This window comes from Phyllostomus discolor, chromosome 1 (genome assembly GCF_004126475.2).
Source record: "Phyllostomus discolor isolate MPI-MPIP mPhyDis1 chromosome 1, mPhyDis1.pri.v3, whole genome shotgun sequence".
Lineage (NCBI taxonomy): Eukaryota > Metazoa > Chordata > Mammalia > Chiroptera > Phyllostomidae > Phyllostomus > Phyllostomus discolor.
In genome coordinates, this window is record NC_040903.2 from 188142235 (window position 1) to 188169468 (window position 27234).

The window sequence follows — 27234 nt, forward strand, 5'->3', positions numbered from 1 at the left end:
GGTAGGAGTGACAGAGACAGGCAGCCAGGACAGAGAGGACGCATGACAAGGCAAGGCAGTAAACCACACAGATGATCCCACATTCACAGGCAGATAAGCTGGAAGGAACAACAAAGGAGTGAGAAAACCATGAGACCCAGGGTTTCAGCACATGAATGTAAAGACTCAAAACCCTGGCTACAAAAAAATTGTGGGAGTTGCAGCAGCAGGGGAAACTCTCAGTCTCACACCAGAGTCCATTGGAGAGACCCACAGGGTCCTAAAACATACACAAACCCACCCACCTGTGAATCACCACCTGAAAGGGCACAGTTCACTTGTGGGAAGTGAAGGAAGTGATGGAAAGTGGGATGAGAGCCAAGCAAGCAGCATTGTTGCCTCTCTGACCTCTCCCCTTGTGGATAGCAAGCACCCCAATACAGTGAGGAAGGTTGCCCTGCCCTGGCAAATACCTATGTCTCCTTATGTCTCCTATGTCTGCACCTTACAGTGTAACAGGCACGCCAAGACAAAGAAATATGGCTCAAGTGAAAGAACAGATCAAAACCTCCATAAAAAGAACTAAGCAACTATTCATCAGATAGACAACCTATCTGATGAAGAGCCCAAAACACTGGTAATCAGGATGCTCACAGAAATGGTTGAGTTCAGTTGCAAAATGAAGGCTACACAAAATGAAATAAAGGAAAATATACAGAGAACCAACAGTGAAGGGAAGGAAACTGGTACTTAAGTCAACAATTTGGAACAAAAGGAAGAAAAAACATCCAACTGGAAGAGAATGAAGAAACAAAAATTCAAAAAAAAAAAAAATGAGGAGAGGCTTAGGAATCTCTGGGACAATTGTAAATGCTCCAATGTCAGAATCATAAGGGTGCCAGGAAAAGAGGAAGAGCAAGACGTTGAAAGCTTATTTGAACAAATAATGAAGGAAAACTTCCCCAATCTGGGGAAGGAAATGGACTTACAGGAAGTCCAGGAAGCCCAAAAAGTCCCAAAGAAATTGAACCTAAAGAGGAATGCACCAAAGACACATCATAATTAAGTTACCCCATTAAAGATAAGGAGAGAATCTTAAACACAGCAAGAAAAAGGAGTCAGTTACCAACAAAAGAGTTCCCATAAGATTATCAGCTGACTTATCAAAAGAAAACCTTACAGGCAAGAAGGGGCTGGAAAGAAGTATTCAAAGTCATGAAAGGCAAGGACCTACCTCCAAGATTACTCTATCCAGCAAAGCTATCATTTAGAATGGGAGGGCAGATAAAGTGCTTCCCAGTTAAGGTCAAGTTAAAGGAGTTTACCATCACCAGGCCTTACATATGAAATGTTAAATGGACTTACCTAAGAAATAGAAGATCAAAAACTATGAACAGTAAAATGACCACAAACTCACAACTATCAACAACTGAACCTAAAAACAAAAACAAAAACTAAGCAAACAACTTGAACAGGAACAGAATCACAGAAATGGAGATCACATGGAGGGTTATCAGTGGAGAGGGAGGAGAATGAGAGAAAAGGTACAGGGAATAAGCATAATAGGTAGGCACAAAATAGACAGAGGGAGGTTAAGAATTGTATAGGAAATGGAGAAGTCAAAGAACTTATATGTACAACCCATGGATATGAACTAATAGTGGTGGGAATGCTGGAGGGTGTTGGGGGGTGCAGGGAAGAGGGGTAGAAAGGGGAAAAAAATTGGGAAGACTGTAATAGCATAGTCAATAAAATACACTTAAAAATAATAGCAAAAATATCTAACATTTTGTTATTTTCAGTTTGCAAAGTATATTCCCAAGCAAACTCTATATACATAAAGTGATCTGGATACTAACTAGGAATATTTATATCCAAAACAACCAATGAAATCCACATAGCGTACAGAGCAGATACAAGATCACCCATAGGTACTCCCTAACCTGCTATACTCTTGTCACACAGGCCTACTGTAGTTCTTTCAACATTCACTCACTGTCACTGGAGGGCCTGCACCCTGGCTATCCCTTTGCCCTGAACACTCTTTATGCACATCTTCACATGGTGGCTCCTTCTTATCATCTAAGATTCAGCTCAAGTGTCACCTGCTCAAAGAAGTCATCATTCACTACTTGATCTAAAATACTTCTTTCCCCTCTCCTCCTCCCAGTCAGTATTCTTCATGGCACATACCTAAAATTATTTATGCATGGATTTGTTTATTTGTTTGTTTGTTTGTTTATAGTTTTGCTTCTTCTCCCACCCCACCCCCACACATTCTTTACCTCTGCTAAAATGTAAAGCGTGTGTGAGAGCCAGGCTACCTTTGGCCCTGTTTGCCAGGTCCTAGAACATGCCTCATGAACACAGGATGTATTCAATATACTTTTGTTAAATAAAATAAATTACCAGTCCATGTTAAATTTGAACAAATTTTATCTACTGTATTATAGAACATGGGCTACAAGAGAGTTTTCTCTTATTTTTCCTGTAACATTCAATTCCTTACTGAGATTCTGTTTTCTTAATTGAATTATCATTATACACAGTGAAATGCAGAGATATTAAGTATACATTCTGGTGAATTTTAAAATTATATAAGCCCAATTAACCCCAGTCAGGAGTAGAATATTTCAATCACCCAGAAAGTTTACTTTGCCCCATTTAGTCACCTCCTTGTGGTAATCATTATTCTGATTTCTATCACTATAGATGACTTGTGCTTGTTCTTGAATGTCATACAAAACAAATCATACAATACTATGCTCTTTTTTGGCTGGTTGCTTTCATTCAACATTATAGCTCTCAGATTTGCCCATGTTGCAATTAGCAACAGTTCTTTCATTCTCATTGCTATGCAGTATTCTACTGTATGAATATTTTTCTATTTCATTTTTCTATTTGCCTATGTATGGAAACATGGTATATTCTGAGTTTGAGACTACTATAAATATGGCTGCTATAAACATTCTTATACAAATCTTTTTGCGAACATACGTTTTTCACTTCTCTTGGCTAAATACCCAGGGGCAGAATTACTGGATCATAAAGTAGTTATACATTTAACTCCATTTTTAAAAATTGTCAACTTTTTCCAAAATAGTTATACTATTTTATACTCCCAGTAGCAAACTATAAGAGTTCCAGTTGTTCCATACCCTCACTAACATCTGGTGTTGTCATTCTTTTTTTTTTTAAGGTTTATTTATTTTCAGAGAGAGGGGAAGGGAGGAAGAAAGTCAGGGAAAGAAACACTGATGTGCAAGAGAAACATCTATCAGCTGCCTCTCCCACACCCTTAACCAGGCCTGGCCTGCAACCCAGGCATGTACCCCACACCACCAAGCAAGGACCTGGCCTGCAACTTAGGCATGTGCCCTGACAGGGAATTGAACCAGTAACCCCTCAGCTCACAGGCAAATGCTCAATCCACTGAGCCACACCAGTCAGGGCTGTTGTCAGTCTTTTTATTTCAGCCATTCTGGTAGGTGTGACGTGGCATCTCATTGTGGTTTTAAATGCATTCTCCTGATGATGAATGATGTTGAGCACTTTTATGTTTTGTCTGTTTTTACACATTCTTAGTAAAATGAATATTCAAGTCTTTTGTCCAGTTTCTTGCAATAGATCTATAGATTTTATGGATCTATTTGTCTATACTTAGCATCATGCTGTCTTGATTACTGTATCTTTATAGTTAACTCTGAAATCAGATAATGTAATTCTCCCAATTTTGTTCTTCAGTGTTTTACCTATTTATAGTTTCTCTTTCTTGTGTAAGTTTTATGAGTTGTATCTTTCAAGGAACTTGTCCTTTTCAATCACATTGTAAAATGTCTTAACATAAAGTTGTTTGTAATTTTCTCCCACACTTTTAATGTTTAAGATCTGTTATGTTCAATCTTCACTCTCACTATTAATGATTTGTGGAGGACTTTTGTCTTCATCAACTTTGGTTGGAGTTCATCAATCTTATTAATCCTCTCAAATATCTAATTTGGGCTTTGATTTTTCTCTATTGTTGGCTGTGTTCTCTGGTTACTTTAACGATTTTCTCTTTATCATTGGTTTTCAGGAGTTATATCATCCAGGTGAGCTTCTGTTTGAGGCTTATTAAGCTTCATGGATTCATGAGTGATGGTTTTCAGCATATGTGGAAAATTCTTGGCCCCATTTTCTCTCTTCTCTCCTCTGGTACTCTAATTACAGCACTACTCTCAACTGCTTAATACCATCCTACAGCTCGCTCTTTTAAAATCTTTTGTAATCTCTCTGCCTCATCTGGGTAACTTTTACTGATACGGTTTTAAATTCACTGATCTTTTCTTCCACATGCCCAATCTAATTTAACCCCATACTGTTTATTTTTCTTTTTATTGCAGAAACTTTGTTTTTAAATCTGATCATTTTCACTTGATTTTTATTTAGAATTTCTATTTCTCTCCTGAAATACCCTCCCTTCACATATTATATTCATCCTTTTCTATAAATTATTTTAAATATATATGACAGATGTTTTGATGCCTTTGCTTGCTAATTTCACTGTCACATATTAGTCTGTGTCTAGTATCTCTGTTTTTTCTTAATTATGAGTCAACTCCTTTCTTAATTATAAGTCAAATATTTTTGCTATTTTTCAATTCTCAATTTGTTATTGTATTTTATTGCATTCTAGACATTGGTATAAAAAACACTGAATATAATATTTTCTTTTGTTTTACTTTTTCCCCATAAGTTCTTCAAGGCTCCCTGCACTCACTCCTCTTTCATATTTCCCATATATAAGAATAATTTTTAATTTTATCTCGGACTTTAGCTGGTGTTACTATAGGAGCAAAATATCTTTCCTCTTCTTCTATATCATAACTAGGAGAAGGTTTTTTACCCTGAATCTGATATATGCCCTTGCAATACAGTATTGGAACTCCAAGGGCAATTTATACAAAAACTCAGGCTGCATTATTGTTCTTGGGTTGATATAATCAACAACTCCTAAAAACTACACAGTGTGACGTAAGCTCCAACTAACAGCTGCTAAAATGCTACTCACTAAAACCCACAGGGAACTTTACTTTGCCAAAAATGATAAACCTCAATGACAAAGAGGAGAAATTTAAAAGTTAGATTTGATCGCACAAGTAAACCTAAGGACAAAGAATACTACAGAATTGGTCTAAAAATAATATTGAAAGAGACTTAAAATGTGGAACTAGTTGAAAATCAGTAATTTAGCACAACTGGATCATCCATCTTCAAGATTTAGAATGTAGCTATGCAATTCAGTAAACATCTTTAACATGCCCCACTGTTTCATGAATTTGGTTTTTACTGAGAGTCAAATTATGTCCTATAAGGGCCCAAGAACGAGCACATGGAGACTGTTCTAGATGCCCACCCCATCTTCCACAGTAGTGCAGTTTTCAAGGGGTACAAGACTGCTCAGCTAGACTACATTTCCCAGCCTCCCTTACATTTAGTAACCATGTGATTAAGGAAGGTAAGCAGGACAAATTGTGTGTCATTTCTTGGTCTGGACCTTAAAGACATCAGACATGCACTTCTTCGTGTTCTTTTCCCTCTGTGAGGACTAGAACATGGGTGTGTCCAAAGCCTAGCTTCAACCAAGCAAAGAGAGACAACATCCTAGAATATAGTAAAGGACAACTGAAAGGAACGTGGTGTCCTGAATAAGTACATGGACCCAACATGCCCATATCCTAGACTCAGAAAGAGAAATATGCTTCTGCGCTCTTCAAGTCACAGTATTATTCACAGTTTCTTTGTTGTGGTATCTTAGTCTTAACCTAACTATAAATCCTCTGTGCCTTAGTTTTAAATATTGCTTGAGGTCAATTTGGAATTAGTTGATACTCTTTTTATAAAAGGGAATTGATAGGAACATTATAAAATTATTAGTGTCTTTCACTCTGAAACACCAATCCAAAGAACCTATGCATCCCAATGTTCATAGCAGCACAATTTATAATAGCCAAGTGCTGGAAGCAACCTAAGTGCCCATCAGTAAATGAATGGATCAAAAACTATGGTACATTTACACAATGGAACACTACACAGCAGAAAGAAAGAAGGAGCTCCTACCCTTCATGACAGCATGCATGGAACTGGAAAGCATTATGCTAAGTGAAATAAGCCACGTGGTGAGGGATAAATACTATATGATCTCACCTTTAACTGGAACCTAATCAACAAAAGAAACAAGTGAGCAAAATATAACCAGAGACACTGAAATTAAGAACCATCTGAAAGTAACCAGAGGGGAGGTGGAAAAGGATAACGGGGAGACAGGGAGAGGGTTTTCAGGAACAACTATAAAGGACACATGGACAAAACCAAGGGGGGGAGTGGGAGCAGGGTGGGGGAGGAGGGGATGCCTGGGATGGGGATGGCTGGGAGGGGGGTAATGTAGACATCTGTAATTGAACAACAATAAAGTAATTTTTAAAAATTATTAGTGCCTTTCAATATTCCCCTATAGAAAAGCTGTCCTGATGAAGTTAACCACTATAAGATAGTCTAAAACAATGTTGTGCAAGAGAAATTTCTTATAATTTATTACAAGGCATAATGTATTCGAGGCTACAGAAAAATATTTTACACAGTTGTGACTTTAGTTGCAAAGGATTCTAGGTGCACTCAAAGCATCCAACCTAAGAGTAGTTGCTCATGTTAGCAATGTATGTTTTTCATGTGTACAGTTTCACTGCTTGGCCATATGAATTTCCTATTTCAACTTGGAGATTCAATATCTTTTAATTTACTGATAGTAAATAAGGCAATTGTTTTTTACTGAATTTGATACACTACTTAACAGCATAAAACATACTTTCTATGTTGTGGTTCATTCCATTAGCTTGGGGGTCAATCACGGAATGATTAAATGGAATAAATTTTCCCTTATTGTTTTAACCCAATGAAGTTCACTTGAGGGTTAAATAACTGGAAAGAGAGGACTGGAAAGCTAATTTTTATGGAATGGAATTAAGAACGAATGCTTTGTTTAAATATTTATGCCTGAAAGGAATTCTCTCTGAAATCTCATTTAGGGCTGTCCTTAAGCAGCAAGAATTTTGGTAACTTGTTGAAAGCTTTGAAGAGATGTGGAACAAGGCAAAACGTGTCCGATGTTACCAAAGTCTGGAAATCACAGAACTGTACTATTTTACACTAGGCTGCCAAAATTCATGCTGGATGACTCATTAGAAGTTTATAAAATAAAAATGGGTTGAAATGTGCATAAAGCCTTACACAGATACGTTGTTGCTTTTAGTGGCTGTTAGAGAATTTTTGCTAAAACTGATAGCAGGCCTGAGAGAATAATCATTTAATTCAAGAATAAAATGAAAATAAATCCAGTTGTATATTTCTTCATGTTCATATGAGTAGATTTTTGATGTTTTGAGGTCTATTTTGGCATTCTAACATCAATAAATGTAGGGAATAAGAGACAAGGAGAAGGGCTAATTCCCAATATTAGGATACTAAGAATATTAGAATCCATGTAAAGGGGAGAAAGAAGGCAATGAAAATTTATGAAAAATAACTTGGATGCGTAGTGAATAAAAATCAGGCAGCCTCTGTTTAGAACTGGATTGTAAGGGAAAGCAGGGATGGCACAGAGGCCAGATGTTCTCTCCTAAGAATGGCTGGAACCACACTGAGAACATGAGCTCTCACCACCACCCTTCCAACTCGGCCCTGTGGCAGGGTTGAGAGATGTAAATCAGAGCATCCAATGCTAAACAAATAAATATTGGTCCCAAATCCATTAGCTGGCTGCTAGATTCCTAATGCATCTCCTTCCTAGGGATCTGGCAATTGGCAAACCAGATCTTGAGTTGTAAAATATAGCTTTGGGAGAAAGTTTTACCTTAAAATTTAACTCTTTTGAACTAATTAATATTATTATAATTTTATTATGAGGAAACTTGGTAAATACCACTTCATCCAAGTGCCAAAGTTAGCATCATTAATAATCAGGTAAAACAGCATCGTTTGCCTCCAGTCACGATATACTGAGAACAGTAGGACCCCAACTCCCATAGTTCTCCTACCAGAAATGCATGACCTGCATCTGATCCTGGGAACCCATCAGACAAACCTAAAGTGAGGCTCATTTTAAAAAACATCAGCCCATGTGCTTCAAAATGTACACCTTGAAAGACAAATGAAGTCTGAAAAACTATCCAAACAAAAGATTTAAAAAGACAAAATAACTAAATGAAATGCATGTTCTTACATTGGATCCTCTATTGAGAAGGAAAATGCTATGAAGAAATCTGGGATTTAGGGGAATGTTTTTTATTTTGCAGTTATGGCTATTTACAATTTGAATATAAACTGCAAATGATCAAGATGTTGTATTTCCTGAATTTGCTAAATGAGTGTACTCTTAGGAAATACATGCTGAAGTATTTAGAAGCAATAGAGTGTAATGTCTGCAACACAGGTTCTGGAAATACTATGTATGTATGAGGAGAGAAGGCATAATAAAGCAGATGTGACAAATGTTAATGACTGGTGAATCTGGGTAAAGAACTTATAAGAGTTTCTTTGCACTAGTCTTGTGACTCTTCTTTAAATTTAATGAATTTAAAATGCTTAAATGTAACTTTTAAAACATTTGCTTAAAACATAAATAAGTTATTGGTTTCAATACCACCTTGATTAACAATATTGGTGAGGTCTAGAGCTTAAAAGAATGATGTTTATGTCTTAGCAAACTAGAATACAGATCCTTAGGGCTATTCATTACAGCGACAATTTTAAGCATTCGTGCACATGTTTGAAGTGGCTGTTTTTCAGAGTGCTTTTCTTTCACAGTAGTTTCGTGGGAAATGTCTGAGGCATGAGACTGTTCCAAGTGAACATTATTAACCACCTACATCCAGAAAGCTAAACTTTGGATGGCACAAGTCCATATTATAACATACAGCACACCTCAGATCCAAAGATCCACAGCTCCTCTACTAATCCACTCCATCAGCATAGCACTGGGACTCATTATATATTGAACACAGCATCGCTGGTGGGCCGCCTGAAAGCACAGTCACAGTTTCCAGTGAACTGCTGGTTCCCAGATGGTATCTCCAGCCCTGAACCCTCCTGGCTGCAACACCACATGGGCCACAGCTTACTAAGTATCTTCACTTAGATGTCTCACAGGAACTGTAACCTATACATGCCAAACTGCACTCTTGATTTTCCCCTCCAAATCTGTGTGTCCGCCAGTCTCTGTTTCAATAAATATTGACTCCTTCTAGTCGATTCAAGGAGAAACATGGGCATCACCTCTGCATCATTACCTTCCTCACCACCACAGCCAATCAGTTACCAAGTCCTCCTGATCCTATCTCTAATATGTCTTTATCTCCCTTTCTCATCTCCATTTAAGAGAGGCAAGTTAATATAGACTAAAGTTGTGATTTGTAGAATCAGATTACTTGGACTGAAATCCAAGCTCTAATCTCAGAGCTGTGTGGACTTGGATAAGTTAGTACTTTGTTTCATGGTGCCTGTTTCTTCATCTGTAAAACTGGGACCAATACTGATATCTATTTCATAGGATTCTTACAGTAAGTACTCAATAATTGTCCAATATTACTGTCTACCTCGATACCCCTACAGTCCCAGCAATCATCATCTCTCAAGTAGACACGCCTTTTATTGATCTCCCCAATTCCACATTTGTATCTCTCTACCCAATACAACAACTGGAGGAACTCTGTTAAAAACACTGACAAGAGCATGTCATTCCCTACATTTTGGTGACTTCCCAGGACCCTTGAATACAGTCCAAACATTTTTCCAAAGGCTATATGCATGACCTAGCCTAAGGTAACCCTGGCTTTTAATGGGCAGTCAGTTGACACAGTGTCATGAATTTTAGGTTAAGAAAACAAAGGTTCATCTCAATATTAAATAATAAAAATATTATCTAAAAACAAAACAGCAATGGTTATGTATAACTGAAAAGTAGAATGTTGTTCACAATTTTCACCAAGGTATCCAAGGTCGTGTCAATTTAGATCAGTTTCCATTCACATATAGATGGTTTATTTTCTGATATTTCATTTCCAATGAACTGTAAAATCCTAAGTGTTGGGAACCACCCTGCCTGGTATCAGAAGCTATAACCCCACCAAGGCTAAGGCTGAGGGAATGACCTTGGACCATAAACCAGCAAGGAGACAAAAGTTTATCTCCCTGGCAGGAGCGCTGCTTCTGCTCCTTTTACTTCACCCTGCCTGGCCCCCAATGCTTGGTTGGTTAGCCAATGGTGGGTAAGATTCCCCAAGGGGGGAACAATCTAAGACAGGCACAATCACGTAGGAGGCCCCCAAGGAAGGACTTTGAGGGGTACGACAAAAGGGGGTGATGGACCCTCACCCCTCGGCTTTGACATAGCCTGAGTCCTCATTGTCTGCAAGAGAATCTCCTAATTTCTTGGCTGCCTTACTTCCCTTGCCCCACCTAAGCCTGAAACAATGACAGGGCGGCACCATGGTTCCCAACACCTAAGTCACAATTGTGGACATGAGGAATGGCAATCTTGGACGGGTCTTGCAGAGGGCTCATCACTAAGTTAAGTAGAGGACCCAAAAATCACAGCATGACTTTTCACTGAAGACCACTTTCAAAGCTCTGTCAGGTGCTAAGTCAAGGAACACATCACACATCAAATCTGAAAGGTTAGCAATCTGAACCAATTCCCAATCCACTCTCACAGCATTTCGTCAGGTTCTCCTATAGCATCTAAGATTTTTAAATCTACCCCAATAACACATAATCTGGGTGGGGTGTTTTTTTTTCCTGTGTCTGATGAGGAACATCATCATGTTCCAAGGAAAAAAACAAATTCTCAGCAATGAAGCCTTTTTCACTCTTCTGCTCCAGCCCTTCAGTGACTCCCCATCACACTTGGCCAGAGTCCATACCATGACCTAAGGGGTTCCTCAGCCTGGCACTCTGTGCCCTCCATCACTTTATCCCTTGCTCATTGTGTTCCAGGTGCATGGATCTCAAACACTCTAGGGATACCCTCACATTAGGGCCTTTGAACTGGCTAGTCCTGCTGTCTAAAATATTCTTCCCCCACATATCAGATACTCCTTATTAAACATTCAGTCTTTGAGCATCCACCCCTCTTTTCAGGCCAATTATCCTCATCTTGCTACAGTCTTCTTGTTTTCCCATAGTACCTATCACCTATGGAGATAATTCACATACTTACTATGTTCAGTGCTAATTACTTCCCTCCTCACCCTAAAATGTAAGTTCCAGAGGGCAATAATTTTTTTATCTGATTTGTTCACCACAATACCCCCAGTGCCTGGGAATTGCTCAATAAACGTCTGTTGCAGGAATTAAAAAATTCACAGTAAACCGTACTCCCAGCCATCACCCATCCCTACATTATACATTTAAAATCTTATAACTAATTGATTATTACCAATGATCCTACAAAGGCTTGAAGAGCAAGTGTGATATGGCCTTCAGATTCAGACTTGGACGTGAATCCCTGCTCCATCACTGAACCTACCACCTCTGTGACTGGGCCTGAGACTGTTTCCATTCAGAACAATGGAAGTCATGACACCTACCCCTCTGACTGAAAGGACTGAATGTCGTAAGTGTGCAAAATTTTTCACACAACAGTTGTTTGTTAAATGTTATAAGACCCATCTCCCTTTTCTCCTTCCTCCTTGATTGTACAGGAAGACTTGCTTCCTGTATCTGGGGAAGACTGAACAGGGTTAGGAAAGGATTTTACTTTACATGCTGATCAGTCCGTGATAGATGTCTGGAGCACAGGTTTGGGAAAGATTCAGCAGTCACGTCCAGATTCAGCTAGAGCGGGCACCGTGCCTACCCTGGCATTGGAGGGGAGGAGGGTGGCATCTAAATAGAATCTGCCCCCCTGGGTTTAATGGCTTACACTACTGCCTCACAGAACAACCTCTGCATCTCAGAACACTCGTTCGATTTTCTAGCATAACTGTGAGAGGAGCTAGGTTACACCAGCGTCAATTGTAGAATTATTTCTGGGGTTAAGGAAAGCTTTAAGGAATGAGTGTCCCTGATGACAGTGACCCACCCGCCTGGGGAAGGGCGGTTCCTGTCCAGGCTAGTCCCAGGACAGTCTGTTCAGTTTTACGAGTGTCCCGACTGATCCTGAGGTGTAGGCCCCGTGGGAGATTTATGTCAGAACTCCTGCAACTAGCAGTCCCTCCTACCTCACGCCAAATCTACCACCAGCAGAGGCCTCACTTCCATACCAGCCTCAGAGAGCACTTCCTCTGGAATGGGGATGACTGGGCTGGGCACCCAGGACCACAATAACCGCAGCACAGCCCACATTCCTCAGACAGGAATGAAAGCAGTCTCCTCTGCAGAGGCTGATCCAGAATCAGAGTATCCGATCCAATGCATTATTTCGCTGAGTAGCCTCGAGTTTCAAATACAAAAGACAAAAAAAAAAAAAAACAGAGGAGGAAATCCTGGGCGCTTGCTTTGTTTTTTTCTTTGTATGGATTTTTTTTATCACACTAAAACTGGAAACAATCAGAGGAGTCAGAATTGTACGCAAAGATGTTCTCTCAGCTTTTGGCAAAATTCATGTGAAGCCAAAGCTCAGAGGACAGGACGGAGCCAAGGACTTAAAATCTCTTAGAAAAAGCAGGAAATGCCACTCAGCAGGACTCCACCATGTCCTGGTAAGTTTGTGTAAACTTGGTGCTTGAGGTAAACCAAGTAATTAATGGCTATGAAACCACTGCTCCGTCATTCACTTGGCCCAGGACCCCAAAGTACAGGCATCTGGTAAAGAACAGTTCAGCAAATGATCTGCATACCACTTCTAAATGTGTACCTATAAACGTCTGTGGTTCAGGTATATTCTTGACCATTCTGCTGGGACAAGTAATCACAATTCCATGAACTCAGAAACCTATAAAAACAATGCCGAACTGTCTTCTTTTTTTTTTTATTCTGTTACTCTGCTTCGGGTCTGTCTTTTAATATTTAAAAAGATTTATTCTCACATGGACTAAGTGATGCATATAATGAGCAGGCTTTCAAAATTTTAACTTTTTTGCCATTTGTACCAGAATGTCTCAAATACTTTTCCCTATAAATATTCAGTTGGGGGCAACAGTAAGAATGACAAAACAAGTTTGTTTTGAGAAACAGAGCCAATGTTCTCAACAGCCTTGACCCTTCTTTGTACACAATCCAATCTGGCAGATGTTCGGATCCTTTGAAAAGACCCACAACTGGCTGCGGCAAGTCTCCTTCACTGTGAATGTCCCGTCACTGGAGTCCACGGAGCAGTCGGCATGAACGTAAATGTCTGTGTCGGACAGCGCAAAGCTTAGATTATACACGGATGTGGCAAAATGTCATCCAATCCAATTTCTCAATTTTTCCTTAGACCAAGTGGTCAGTGGGCTGGGGCGTACCTGTAATGCAGGCTGGGCAGCCATGTTTGAGAACTCTGTATTTGAATGGCGTATGTACCCCATGCCATATTTATTGCCTAAGCTCAGGGACAAGGTCAGAGGCAGAACACTGTCAATGGTCTGCCAAACACGTATCATGAAGTTGTGCTCAGAGTGGTCCTGTTCATCTTCAGGATGGAGTTAGGACACTGTCAGTCACTCTGTCACCTGCACAAACGGACTTGGCTGCCACTTTCACACTCAAGCCTATTTTCTAGAAGAAAAATCTAAGTCGTCAAATCGCAGTTTCATTACCACTTACTCCAGTGTTTCGGGCAGACTAGTTGAAAATACAATTATATAAATCCTATGCAGTTACGGGTGCCTTCAGACGTTTCCAAATGGCAGTAAGCATAAACCATCCAACTTTTGCACGGCTAACTCAACTTCAACCAAATGAGCTCTGATTTTCTAAACCACTTCTAATCAATTTAGGCTGCTCGCCAATACTTAGTTCTCTCCTCCCTGGCACATGGTAGGATTATACTTCTGACCCTGTCGTACCTAGCAAGGGTATGTGACTTGCTTTACAACAAATGACAGCTGTGCCACCTCCAGAAGGAAGCACTGAAAGCCAGTGCCATCTAACCACATCAGCTTCTTCCTCCACCACAGTGACATCAACGTTCCCAGTGTGGCTGCTCCACCAGCCTGAATGAAGGTGACAAAAATACACAATACAGACATGTAAGCAAGAAATACACATTATTCTATATCACTGAGCACTGGAAGTCATTTGTTATGGCAATGTGAGCTAGTAGATAAACAATAACCTGACAGAAAACACCAACCCTTTACAGGAAAGATACCAGGACATTAAGTACTATGGCAAATGTTACTATAATCCAAAACAGAAGAATCTGGGGCTGTATCTGTTGTATTGTCCAATGGTGTATATATGTGGATATATAGAGAGTTCTCTCCTACCCTCTCCACAATAAAAATAAATATGTAAATAAATCTTCAAATCAATTGGATAATAATCTGAATACTTAAAAAAGCAGTCCTCAAAAATCTCAATGACGCAGAGTTCCCCCATCAAAAAGGAGCTTGACCCATTTGTCAAAATCATTTGCAGAGTTCCACTTCTTTTTTACGACCAAGCACATTAAACAAGCACAGAGCTTCAAAGGGGCTTCATTGTGAGTGATCCAACAGATGAGAATCAATTAGCCGCCAATGGCTCCTTTGCGATTGAAGAGGGCCAGGCTGACCCAAAAGGATGGGACTAAACAAAAAGGGAACTGTCCAAGTAAAAGCAGCATTTGGGAGCCTAAAACAAACCAAAAAGCTGTCCCACGCTCTCATTTCCAAGAGTAAGGGTGAGCCAAGCACACATGTGTTTACTCACTAATAAGAAGATGCAAATATCCCACATCTGATTGATTTCTTATGTGCTATGACCATTAAAATGTTTGTGTCTGGAATACACATTTGTTTGAGCATTGCACTCAACTGTGGCAACTTATAAACCTGATCACACATACTACACCTATGATGTATGTTTCCCTTTGAAACAATGTAACTGTGGGAGGGGTTTGTTTCTTTATTGCCGGGAGGAATTGCTTAAGTTTTCTCATTCAAGTACATGAAGAACTCTCCATTTTTAATTTACAGAGCTTTTAACTGGTGACTGAGTGAGGAATGATGTCACGTGTTATCCTGCCCGGCTGGTGTGGTTCTCCCTGCTCACTTAAACCATTCCCCTTCTCTGTGGCAGACAGTCCTCCCCAGTTTCCATCCTTTCGTCAGCCTCTTCCCAGCCAGCCACAGGCAAACAGCCTCCCAGTAGTGGACGAAACAGGAAGTCTGACAGCTTGAGTCTGCAGCGGGACCCCTAGTGTTTTCCCACTCCATGTCCTGGCAGCGTTCCCCAGAAGTACAAACACACACACACAGAGCTCCCATTGTTGCAGCCTTCCCCAGCCCACTGATCCTAATATGGAATGCAGCAGGAAACCCATGATTTCCTGACACTCGGCAAGCTGGAGGAAGCAAGGGGAAAACTCCATTAAAAAGCCCAGCTTCCCTCCATGTTAGATGTGAAGTGGAAAATGGGGAAGATTCAGCAAAATTCCACCGTGTCTTCAGCCAGGCTGGAGAGGGGGAGAGCGGAGTGAAACCCTCAGGCTGTTGAAATTTCCAGACTTCCAGGAAGCCTCTAGAACTCAGTGAAAATGAGGGTTTCTGAACTCAATCTGATAGGGAAACATAACAGACCCTTTTAATAATTCTCCCAAGTGTGTGTTACCTTTCTTCACCAGCATGGGAAGTGAGAGGGCACGTGCCAGCTGCCTCGGACAAGTCTGTATGGTCCCAGGTACCCAAAGTAAGGCAAAGTGATCTCAGCCTGGCTCTGGCTTCCCAGCGTTTCATGGGCTTTGGGAGAAGCAGGAGACTCAGCAACAGCAGCAGCACAGCCACAGCAGCTGGAGCCGCAAGAATGAACTGCAAGGAGGGAAATGACAGCAGCTGCAGCTGCGGTGGCAGCGAGGAGAAGAAGATGTTGAAGTGTGTGGTGGTCGGGGACGGCGCTGTGGGAAAAACCTGCCTGCTGATGAGCTATGCCAATGACGCCTTCCCAGAGGAGTATGTGCCCACCGTGTTTGATCACTATGCAGGTAAGAAAGGTGAAGACCTGTCTGTGCGCGCGGGGGGAGTGATGCAGGAGGCGACATCCCAACTGCACGGGGGCCTGGCTGCTCTCTAATGTCAGTATCGGGTACAGGCCTGGCAAGACCCAGGTAGCTTAGCTTAACATGCAATCAAGGACTTCCCTGTAGTTATTATGAGAAAAATTTGTACATCAATCTGTAATGTAACACTTTTTCCACCCCCTTAAAACAAATGAATAATACTGGGGAAATACCCTGAAATGTCCTCTAGGCTTTAAGGCCAGAGATTTAACACAACATATGCCTGAGATCTATCAACTTTATATTGTGAACATTTTAAAATGCAGTGTAATCCATCACAGTTGTTTTTTACAGAAAAAAGAACACTTCCACTAATCACACAGCTGGTGAAAGACGTGTTCTTGCCGCCACTTCCCTATACTCATCTCATGCCATTCATAAATGAAAATGCTATAATTAATAAGCATTTGAACTTTTATTTTTCTATAACAATCAGTTCTGTACCACTGTACTTTAATTTCCTTGGAGTTGTGGGCAGGAGGAAAGAATTAAAAGAGTTTAAATATCTACTAGGCAATCTGTATCTTGAAGGAAAAAACTTTAATTGATAGGTTTTAAAAAGTAAAAATAAAGATAAAAATTAAGTTGGAAACATTTTAAAGTATGTCCCCAAAAGATAAAATTTGGGATGAAATATTTTAAAGTATGACAGTTGACATACCATAGTCATAATTTAATTCTTTCAGGTATATATATATTTTTAAGTGTTCAAAAGTTTATAGTATGATAGTTTATCAGTGTAATACCTTATCTAAACTTGTCCATTTTACTCTTCCTTTTTCTCTTAATTTCCAAAACAAACCTTATTAAATTTCTTAAAAGTAAGTTCGTGAAATTCTTCAGAAATTTACAATAGCCTAGATTTTATAACTTTCTTTAACATAGTGATCAGCTTGGTGATCAGTTTCAATCCATAGAGATCGGAGGTTTTGTAAGAGGAAAATTTCCTTCACCTTGGCTTTGGGTCAGATTCAGCAAAGGGGAAATGGCCCACGGGGAAATGGCCCACGGGGAAATGGCCCACAGGAAACCTGTGCATGTGTTAGCTTTGGTATGTGGCCATTTGAAATCCTCTTTCTGCAGGAAGTAGCTTCTTTCCCAGAGCTAAACAATCACCTAAGCCCCCACCTCCTCCCCCATTTACATGATTTACGGCAATATTACATAGCAGACAAGGAGAGAACCACATTATCCATTTCCCAGCAGGCTTTTCTGTATTTGTAGAAATTAAGAGCGGACTTGAATACTGGCTCCTTTATGCTTTTCTAAAAATATAATGACTGTGCCCAGAGAAGAATATTCTAATGAGAACAGAATAAAGAAAAGAACAGGTAAGCTTTCACTTTGAGGGAAAAAAAATGAAATATGAAATTAGGGGGTCTGCAATTAAAGAAGGTTACTAGGACAGTTGACCTGTAACGTTTTAGCAAAGGTTATTTACTCTACACCCTCTTTCTGCCAAAAAGGGAAAATTGGGTGGTACCTAATTCCAAAACCTTTTAGATGAAAGATGGAACCCCAAATCTACTAAAGGGAGAGGTTTCAAGTGCTTCTGAAAATTACGTATCCCATCCCCATCTACTGGGCAAACCAATTACAGTATAATGTCACAAAGAGAATAAAACCAACTTTATAGGAAAAGTCAGCCTATTAAAAAAAATTAGAAATCCACCACCATTGGGGTCAAATTGTGTTATATTTCAATTGTGTGCATCCTTATTTTTACGAGCATCAGAGCTTCTTATAGATTTCGGCTACTCGATTTTAGCTCTCAAGAAATCACAGTCACTACACCCAAAGCAATAATTTGCACACAGTAGGCTTTGCCAAGCATCATTGCTTCAACCTTGCACCTTTTTAAGTGTGTGATCTTTTCATGTGCTTTCACTTAGACTACAGGGGAAATGAAGACATGAGCCACATACAACTAGAATAGTAATGAAGTGAACATTTCCATCAGTGAAGGGATCTCCTCCATCACAAAGACTCTAGCTCCTTTTACAGCCATCCTCTAAACATATGAGCCAAATTTCTACACAGTCGTGTGAGATCTATAACTAATTATAAAAAATCAAATGCTGTCTTCTCCATGTGGAGAAGCAACAAGTGTCCAGTACCTGAGTCCTACCAGACTATTCTGAGATGACAAGCTGCATGCAACTGGTTTACTGAGTCTTTAGAAAATTGCAGTTCAAGCTAAAGAGAGGCATAAGGTTTCACACTACCTGACATTATGTTTCTATTTATTTTCTTACCACTTTTATCCACACAAAAATGTAAATTCCGTAAGGGCAAGGACTCTGTCTTATTCACTGTTCTATCCCCACCTTCTAAAACAGACTCCAACATAGACTCTCAATACACAGATAGTAGTGAATAAATGGATTAGTATTTTTAATCATCTTCAGCCCTGCAGTGTTGAGACACTTCCTGGTCCATAAAAACTTCTGATGAATAAATGAACAAATTGCTAGTCTAATCGATACCTCTCTAGGAATGAGCATATGAAAATAATTAATACATGTATTATATTTTTTATCTACTTTGTTCACATATTAAATAATTATTTTCTCTCTGTTGGAATTGTAATACATCATTGAATTTCTTGACCTAAGTGGCCAATATCAAATCTATCAAACATGTAACTCTAAATGTGTAAATTTCATTTGGTAACAAATGAGATGTATTCAAATTCCTCCACACATCCAAAAGCCCGCCTAAATTTGGGGTGGCATACTCAAACACTTAAGTTCTTATATGAAGAGCATCTTCCAGAGCAGCCCCAAGTTTAACTAAGGGCTAGGACTAAAATGAGGGGCAGCAGGATGATGGTGGAAAGGGCCACTTATGCTTTTTACAAGTGCACCTAAGAAATATCTCTGTGCCCTGTGTCCTCCTCTCCAGGAAGACTGAAGATGCCCTAATAGCCGCTAGAGTTTTCACAGCCTACCATGGAACCACTGCATTCCTTCTCCATCCTATCTTCACCCTATCTTTAGCTTTGAGTTTTGCTGAAGACCCTTCACTGAGAAAGTACTGTCAATTAATATTTCATGCAACATGACAACAAAAGGATAGAACTTCCATTTTGAGCTTAGCTGGACTGCATGTTAAGTTAGACTATGTCCATGGTTTATATGTTTAGGTGTATGGGTGTGTGAAATAATCCCACTCAGGTGAGGCCTGGGCAAGATGTACCTCCTGCACCGTTTCCATCACCCTCAGAATTAGAGCTGATTTTGTTCTCAGTTCTTCCTTCTATCACCCATCCCTCCTAGAGGTTGTTGAGACCACCTGTGTGTGGGATATCATGTAAAGTCACTACTTCCAAGCTTAGGCTGCCTATGCAGGAAATTAACACAATTCATGGAAGGAGGGGTGCGGAATCTAGTTGCTCTGTCAACTGAGTGATACAAAAAGAAGTTTTACAGAGAGGTTAAAGGCAATTCTAACTTTTGCCACCTAATTAAATGGTGATTGGTCCAAGGTAGACTCGATCACAACCATAATGGCCAGAGCAGAGAGAGAGTCCAATTCACATGGGGAAAAAATAATATAAAAGAATAAAAAATAAATAAAAACAAAGCTCCAGACCTATAACGGGTTGTGACATAGTCCTGCCCATTCATGAATATTTACTCAGCAGTTTCTATTGTTCTGTCTAAAGACACCTGAGAGTTTCTGAAGAATGGGTGAGGTTCATTTTTTTTTTTCATAAGACAAAAGGAAAGCCAAAACACCTCTCTTGGGACTGTGAAATAGAGTACAGGGATTTTAACTTGAGACAAAAATATAAAAGAAGTTTGTGAAAGAGGAGAAAAGAATGGGCCGGAGAATCATTCACTCTGTCCCTTCTAAATGCAGTAATGCATAAAACCCAGACTCACAGAGACCCAACCCTCCAGATCTCTTTTTTGAGGCAGTGTGGTGTGTGTCTAATGATTTCTCTGGACTCTTAGAGACGACATCAAAGGTATAGTGGCAGGAATGACACGGAGTTTTTTCCACAGTCTACACTGCACTGCGTGTGAGAGCAACTGAGTGCAGAGACTCCAGGGGTAGAAAGTAAACTCAGAAAGCAAAAGTATACTGCAGAGGTGGGGAGTTGTGACCTGCTTCTCTTAGATGTAAAAAGGAAGAAAAAAAGAGAATGCTCTCCCAGGTTAGAAACTGCACCTGCAGTCCATAACCCTCCTGCATCCCAGCGGCAGCTGGCCACAAACCAAGGACTCCAACCAATTCGGGCTGCAGGGGACAGGCTCCTGGTGACCAAGGCTTTGAGTTCCATGGGGCCTGGCTCCTTTCACTGTCTGGGCTAGGAAATGCTTCATAAATTTTACTACTTAACTGCCCATTTAGGTTGGGCTTCAGGTAAACAGTATTTTATTTGTGCGATAGCTTTCTCAAAATCTGCCATCTCTTTCTCTTCTTGTGAGTCAAACAGCAAATTTGGCTCAGAGAGCATTCAGTACAGTGGGTGTCTGTTTTTGGATAGAGGTGGCCTGGTCTACAAAAGCAGCATGAAGGTGGACAACACACATAAGGCCTCTTAGGAAAGGACAGGGAAGAAAATGCAGCAGAAACCGTCTCCCTCATCTATCATGAGCACAAGATCACAAGGATGTATGGACACCCTACCCTCTGTATACGGGCACAGGTTCTGATAAGGTGGAAAATCTACCTTACCACAAACAAAAAACCATGCCACCCTTTGGGTTAGTTCACAGAATCCAAACAGTTAATTTTCTGGGTGTAACACAGGATAAATCCCATCACGAATTCAGTAGGGACCATCTGTGAGTCATAGAGTGGGCTGGCGTCATTGCTGAATACTCCGAACTTTTTGGATGTGTTCAATCTTCATGAAACAAAAAGAGCTGATTCATGTGTGAATTCACTCAGCATTTTGTCTTGGTTCACAATACAGCTTTTATGTAGGGTGTTATTCAGTCCCAATTTCATTATGAGGTAGTATTAGTTACGACACTCAAATGCCACAAAAATGTGTGTTAAAAACAACGATAACAGCTATATGCCTCCACAGGCTTTCAGGCCATTTATATTTTCATGTATCAGTTCATTGCCTCCTCGTGATGATCCTATGAGGTGCTATTATTTTCCAAATTTCACTAATGAGGAAATTGAGGCACAAAGATATTTTCCAATTCTCCCAAGGTTAGGTACCTAGTAATGGAGGAAGTGAAGGTAGTGAAATAGTAACAAACAGTTAAGCAGTGTATAGGTTTTAGCTAATAACATTAATCACAAAACCAGTGTTGGCCGGGGTAAACCAACTTGCTGTAATGCATACACGCGAATGTGTGAGGGATTAACACCATGGCAGGGTGTTCCTTGCGAATGTTAGGGTCCTGGGCAGCCATTCCAGTCAGCAAGGCTGCTTTCTTCCACGTGGTCATTTAGGGATGTGGGCTCCCTCCACCTTATGGCCCTGCCGTCCCCCAGGATCTCAGTTATCTGCATTCGACCAGACTAATGAGAAAGAAAATGGAGAAATTTGAGTGGAAAGTTTTATGGGCTAGGTCTGGAAGTGACAGACGTCATTTCTAGTCACGCTCCACAGGCAATAACTTAGTGACAAGGCCACACCACACCCAAGTGAGGCTGGAGAAAAAGCCCACCTACGTGGCCAAAAGAGAGAAGAATGGATTTTGATGGAAAACAGCCATCTCTGTCTGCGTCAGACTCTCCAACCACCAATATCCTTGTGCACTTTTTTCCCACATGTAAAACAAATTCACCTTTTCCCTAAGAGGAACTGTGCAGGGTCCCATTCTGTCACTGAAGCAGGTCAAAGTCTAGCATCTGCAGGTGACACGTTGTCCTTTCCATTCAATGGAGATGTGGCTCCTTATGGTCCAATAGAAGACTAATTATCCACCCTATATGCACCATCACCTCTTGGACATCAATAGAATGGGGATGGGATAACCAAAATACTCAACCCCCCTTTCAGGGCAGGGAAGAATGAGACACCTGGCAATAACAGGCTCCTGGTGGCAACCCCAGGGAAGATCTCTTCCCTGGCAGTGGGGGAAGTTTCTTGAATTAATCCTACTGCTGTGCTCTGGGAGGAATCCCTTCATCTGTCATGGTTGACTTTCCCTGGTGAGGCTCTCTGGGAGGCTTTCCTTCCTCATCCATTATGCTCTAGGACTGACATCTGAATTAGGCCTTTGAGGGTATGTATTCCTCGGGGGCTGCACAACTTCAGAGCCCATCTCTTACTTGTGCAATTTGGGGGCTCAAGTGGTTTTTTTACTATAGTCATAAGCACATTTAGTCCAAGCTTGAAACTTCTTTAGAAATACAACTCTCTCTAAAACATTGGGGGCTTATGGTAAGTTCCTTGTGTCAGGAACCACACCCAAAACTGAAGTGTCTTTCATACACATGTTTCTTAAACAAGTTTCATTTGTCTGCTTCCTCTAGCCAAATCAACAATAGCTACCTGGAGCCCACAGGAAGCAGTAGGCTTAGATGGGAGGATGATAAGCTGGATCTCATCTTTGACACAGAGATGAGTCTCCAGTTTAAATGGGGAAATGAACATTTGTTGCACAAATCTTTTCTTAATTGTATCTCCTATTTGTGGGATCCAAAAATCAACTTTCTAACTCTGAAAGGCCACTAATATGTGTTCTACCAACCCCTGTTTTAAAAACAACAAATTCAGCTCTTTCCTTTAACACCTGGCTAAACTCAGTAATAATACTGGCATTTCCCAGTCTTTGCTTTGAGTACAATAGACTCTGTAGGAGCTAGGTTCACCTTCTAGGTTTCACAGACAGCAGTTTTGCAGAACATTTCTCCACAGCATAACTTAGATCTCTACCTTCCCAGCCTGTTCTGTTTTTTGTGTGCTTTTTTTTTACCACCTACCACTTAATGGTTAAGCCAAAACTTTTTTAAGGTTTTTTAAATGATGGCAGCTCACCAAATAGGATAGGATGTTGTAACAAACAGATTTAAATACACAGTGATTTAATCTATTAGAATTCTATTTCTTAGAACCTGACGTGGAACATGGAATAAACTGACAGCCACGGCGGGGGGGGGGGGGGGGGGGGGGGGGATGGTGAAAGGAAGGGAAGGGATTAGTCAAAGAACATGTATGAATGACTCAGGGACATGGACAACAGAGAGGGGATTGACTATGGGAGTAGTGGGTGGACTGGGGCAAAAGGAAAAAAATGGGACAACTGTAATAGAATGAACAATAAAAAAAATAAAGTAGAAAAAAAAAGAATTCTATTTCTTGCCATATGACAAACCTGAGGAAGATTCATATTGGTGAGATGGTTTGTTCCAAGTGGTCATTCATAGATCAGTTTTTTCCATCTTGTGACTCTGCCCTTGCCTGGGACTCTGTAGTGCCCTGTGTGCAGACAGCAGAAGGTGAAAGATTATGAAGCAGAGACAGCACGGGGCAGTGGGTGGGCCAGGTCCACAAGCAGCATACACCAGTTCTGTTCACATTTCAATGGAGAGAAGTTAGACCCTAGGCCACGCATAATTTTAAGAGAGGTTAACTATATGCCCAAAGAGAGAACAGAGTTTTACAGATTTTACGTGAAACACAATAGACCCACATAAACAACATAAACTGCCCGAAGCGCCATATGTAGTTAGGCGTTTACTAAACTACAAATGGCATGCCTGTATTTCTTGAGTTTTCCAGTCATCAGAAACACTTGCTTGTTAAAAATACAGATTCTTTGCTCCACGCCAGGGCTGATATACTAGGCCCATTAAGAAAAAGAGCTGTAAGTACATTTCTACAAGCACCTTAGGCATTTCTGACTAGATGAAACTCCCATGTTATAGTTCAAAACCATTTGGATACTGTAAGTTCACATAGTTTGATCTAATGTAATTTAGCAAATTCAGAAAGCCCTTCTTTGTGCTGTAACAGTGCCTATAAGTCAAGTTAAGAGGAACAATTCTATAATCAATCATCAATCAGTAAAAAGCAATTTAAAATACATACATATCATTTCCTGACTTGGTAGTTTCTAACAGGAGAAATTGTAAAACTGGAAGAGGCCTTCAGAGCTGCTCAAAAACAGCCAGCAGATACCTCCATGAGGAACCAGAGTGCTTGGCAATAAGGTCTGTGCCCATGGCTGGGATATAGGGAGACCCTGGAAGAAAGAGAACGTACGATGCTGAGAACGAGAGAGTGTTGGGAGAAGGCTGGTGTCAGTAGGAGAGAGAAGCCTTGGAGATGCAGCAGAGAGATAAGTAGGAACTGCAAACTACAGCAGCAGGCAAACGAGGGTGCACCAAGCACGCGCTGCTGGGAGAAAAGTCATGATTAGCAAAGCTTCGTTAAGTATGAATGGCTGTTGGCTGACCCTGCCGTCTGTATAACAATAATCAGCAAGATTGTGAGACCTCCAGAGGGGTCACTGGAGGAAATCAGAGAACACCTACTCTCTGAAGCAAAGGAGTCTTTAAAAACAGGAAAGAGCCTGGAATCCTTGGGGTGGTTTGGTACATCTCTGTCTTGGACCCTGTTATTGTTCTTCTGTATCCATCCAGCTCTATGATTGTGAAATGAACAAAAACATCTGTTCCCCTTCTGCAAATCCCTCTGTTCTTCATGCTTTGGGGAAAAGGAGAAAAAAAAAACAAAAAAATGGAAAGTCTCCTAAAATTCAGTTTCTCAGAGTCCAAAAAGTTTGTACTTGGACTAGAATCTGGTTCCTGAAAGAGATAGCATGTAAATTGTGGAAGAAGCAGAAATTTCGTAACTGGGACTCAGGCACCCTTATCTGGACAACCAATCGACAATCACCCTTGCTAGTGGGGACCACACCCTCCTTTGGAGTCTCTCCATCTGTTTTCAAACAAATTAGAAAATTGGACAAAACTGCAGTGATATTTACATTTTATAAGTAAAAATAGTAATTAGCTAATTATTTAATGTGTCAAGCCCCATGTTACTGTTGCTGTCTTTCTTGTGCCTCACATTATCTCCAGGTAGTATCTTCACTTTACAGACAAGAAACTGAAGCTCAGAGAGGTAACCTGTCACCCATCACGTGGCCAAGTGGCAGAAGTGACATTCGACTCTATCTGGTTCAGATGTTATCTCCTCAGTGCGGCCAGATCACCCTGATTAAACTGGGCTCCCTTTCAAAACCTGCTTATTTCCTCTGCAGTTATTATCTTATTTATTTAATTGCCCATTGCTTGTCTTTCCCTAGAATGTATACTTCATGAAGGTAAAGTTCTTTCTGTCTCAGTTACCATACATCCCCAATGCCTGGGAAAGAGCCACAACAGACACCCAGAAATGTCTACTGGATAAATGAATGAATGAATGAATGAATGAACGAATGAGCAAATGAAGAACATCCAAGCATCTCAGAGTCTTAGCCACTGCACTATACTAAAGTTAAGCACCCTGTGTGAAATGTGAGGATAATTTTCTATGTTGAATTTGACCCTCCCATATCCTAAGCATCATGAACATACATTCAGAAATACTGTATCAGCTTTGTTTACAACAGATAAAACCATTTCATTTTTCTAGGAAAAAAATCCCAAAAGGTTTTGCCTCCAAAATTTCCAAATTTTATATAAGTCATGACACCATAAACGTCCTAGAGAAGAACATCATCAGGAAAATCTCAGATATTCCATGCAGCAATATTTTCACCAATATGTCCCATAGAGAAAGAGACATAAAGGAAAGAATAAACAAATGGAGCCTCATCAAATTAAAAAGCTTCTGCATGGCTAAGGAAAATAGCATTAAAATGAAAAAGAGAACCAACTGCATGGGAAAACATATTTGCCAATGATATCTCAACAAGGGTTTGATCTCTAAAATATATAAAGAACTCACACAAGTCCACTCCAGGAAGACAAAAAAAAAAAAAAAAAAAAAAAAAAAACAATTAAAAAATGGGCAAAAGACCTGAACAGACATTTCTCCAAGGAGGACATACAAAGGGTCCAGAAACATATGAAAGGATGATCAACATCACTAGCCATCAGAGAGGTGCAAATTAAAACCACAATGAGATACCACTTCACACCAGTCAGAAAGGCCATTATAAACAAAGCAACAAACCACAAGTGTTGGTGAGGATGTGGAGAAAAGGGAACCCTACTGCACTGTTGGTGGGAATGCAGGCTGGTGCAGCCACTATAGAAAACACTATGGAGTTTTCTCAGAAAACTAAAAATGGAATTGCCTTTGGACGCAATAATTCCACTGCTGCAATTATAGTCTAAGAACCCTGAAACACCAATCCAAAAGAACCTATGCACCCCAATGTTCATAGCAGCACAATTTATAATAGCCAAGTGCTGGAAGCAACTCAGGTGCCCATCAGTAAATGAATGCACCAAAAAATTATGGTACATTTACACGATGGAATACTATAAAGCAGAAAGAAAGAAGGAGCTCCTACCCTTTGCAACAGCATGGATGGAACTGGAGAGCATTATGCTAAGTGAAACAAGCCAGGTGGTGAAAGACAAATACTGCATGGTTTCACCTTAAGTGCAACCTAATTAACAAAACAAACAAGCAAGCAAAATATAACCAGAAACATTGAAATTAAGAACAAACTAGCAGTAACTAGAGGGGAGGTGGGAGGGGATAATGGGGGTAGGGGAGAAGGGGGAAGGGTTTTCAGGAAAACTATAAAGGACACATGGACAAAACCCAGAGGGGTGGAATCAGGGGAGGGAGGTGGGGAAGGCTGGGGTGGGGCATGGAATGGTGGAGGAAAAGGCAGACAACTGTACTTGACCAACAATAAAATTTTAAAAAGTTACTACTAAAAACAAACTTACAAATTTCAAACTTGTGAATACTGAGTGATTTAACTAGGCTTCTCTTCCCACCATATACTACAGGCAAAAAAGAAAAATTTAAATTCATAAAGCACGTACTGTGTAACTTTCTTCAAATAATGAGGAAAAACAGGAAGTCAGTAATCTCCTTAATGTATATTAGGTATAAACCTCTTAAGAATTATGAATGATGATTACAAATTGCAACC

At 40.3% G+C, this 27234-nt stretch overlaps 1 protein-coding gene across 1 annotated transcript in view; it reads left to right on the forward strand.

Moving 5' to 3' along the window:
* Nucleotides 1-15343: 15343 nt before the first annotated feature.
* Nucleotides 15344-27234, forward strand: part of RHOJ (ras homolog family member J) — a 78810-nt gene continuing 66919 nt past the window's right edge. The window contains exon 1 of the mRNA XM_028506393.2: nt 15344-16117. Within this exon, the coding sequence (XP_028362194.2) occupies nt 15871-16117 (247 nt within the window). The 5' untranslated portion in view covers nt 15344-15870. The remainder of the gene's footprint in view (nt 16118-27234) is intronic.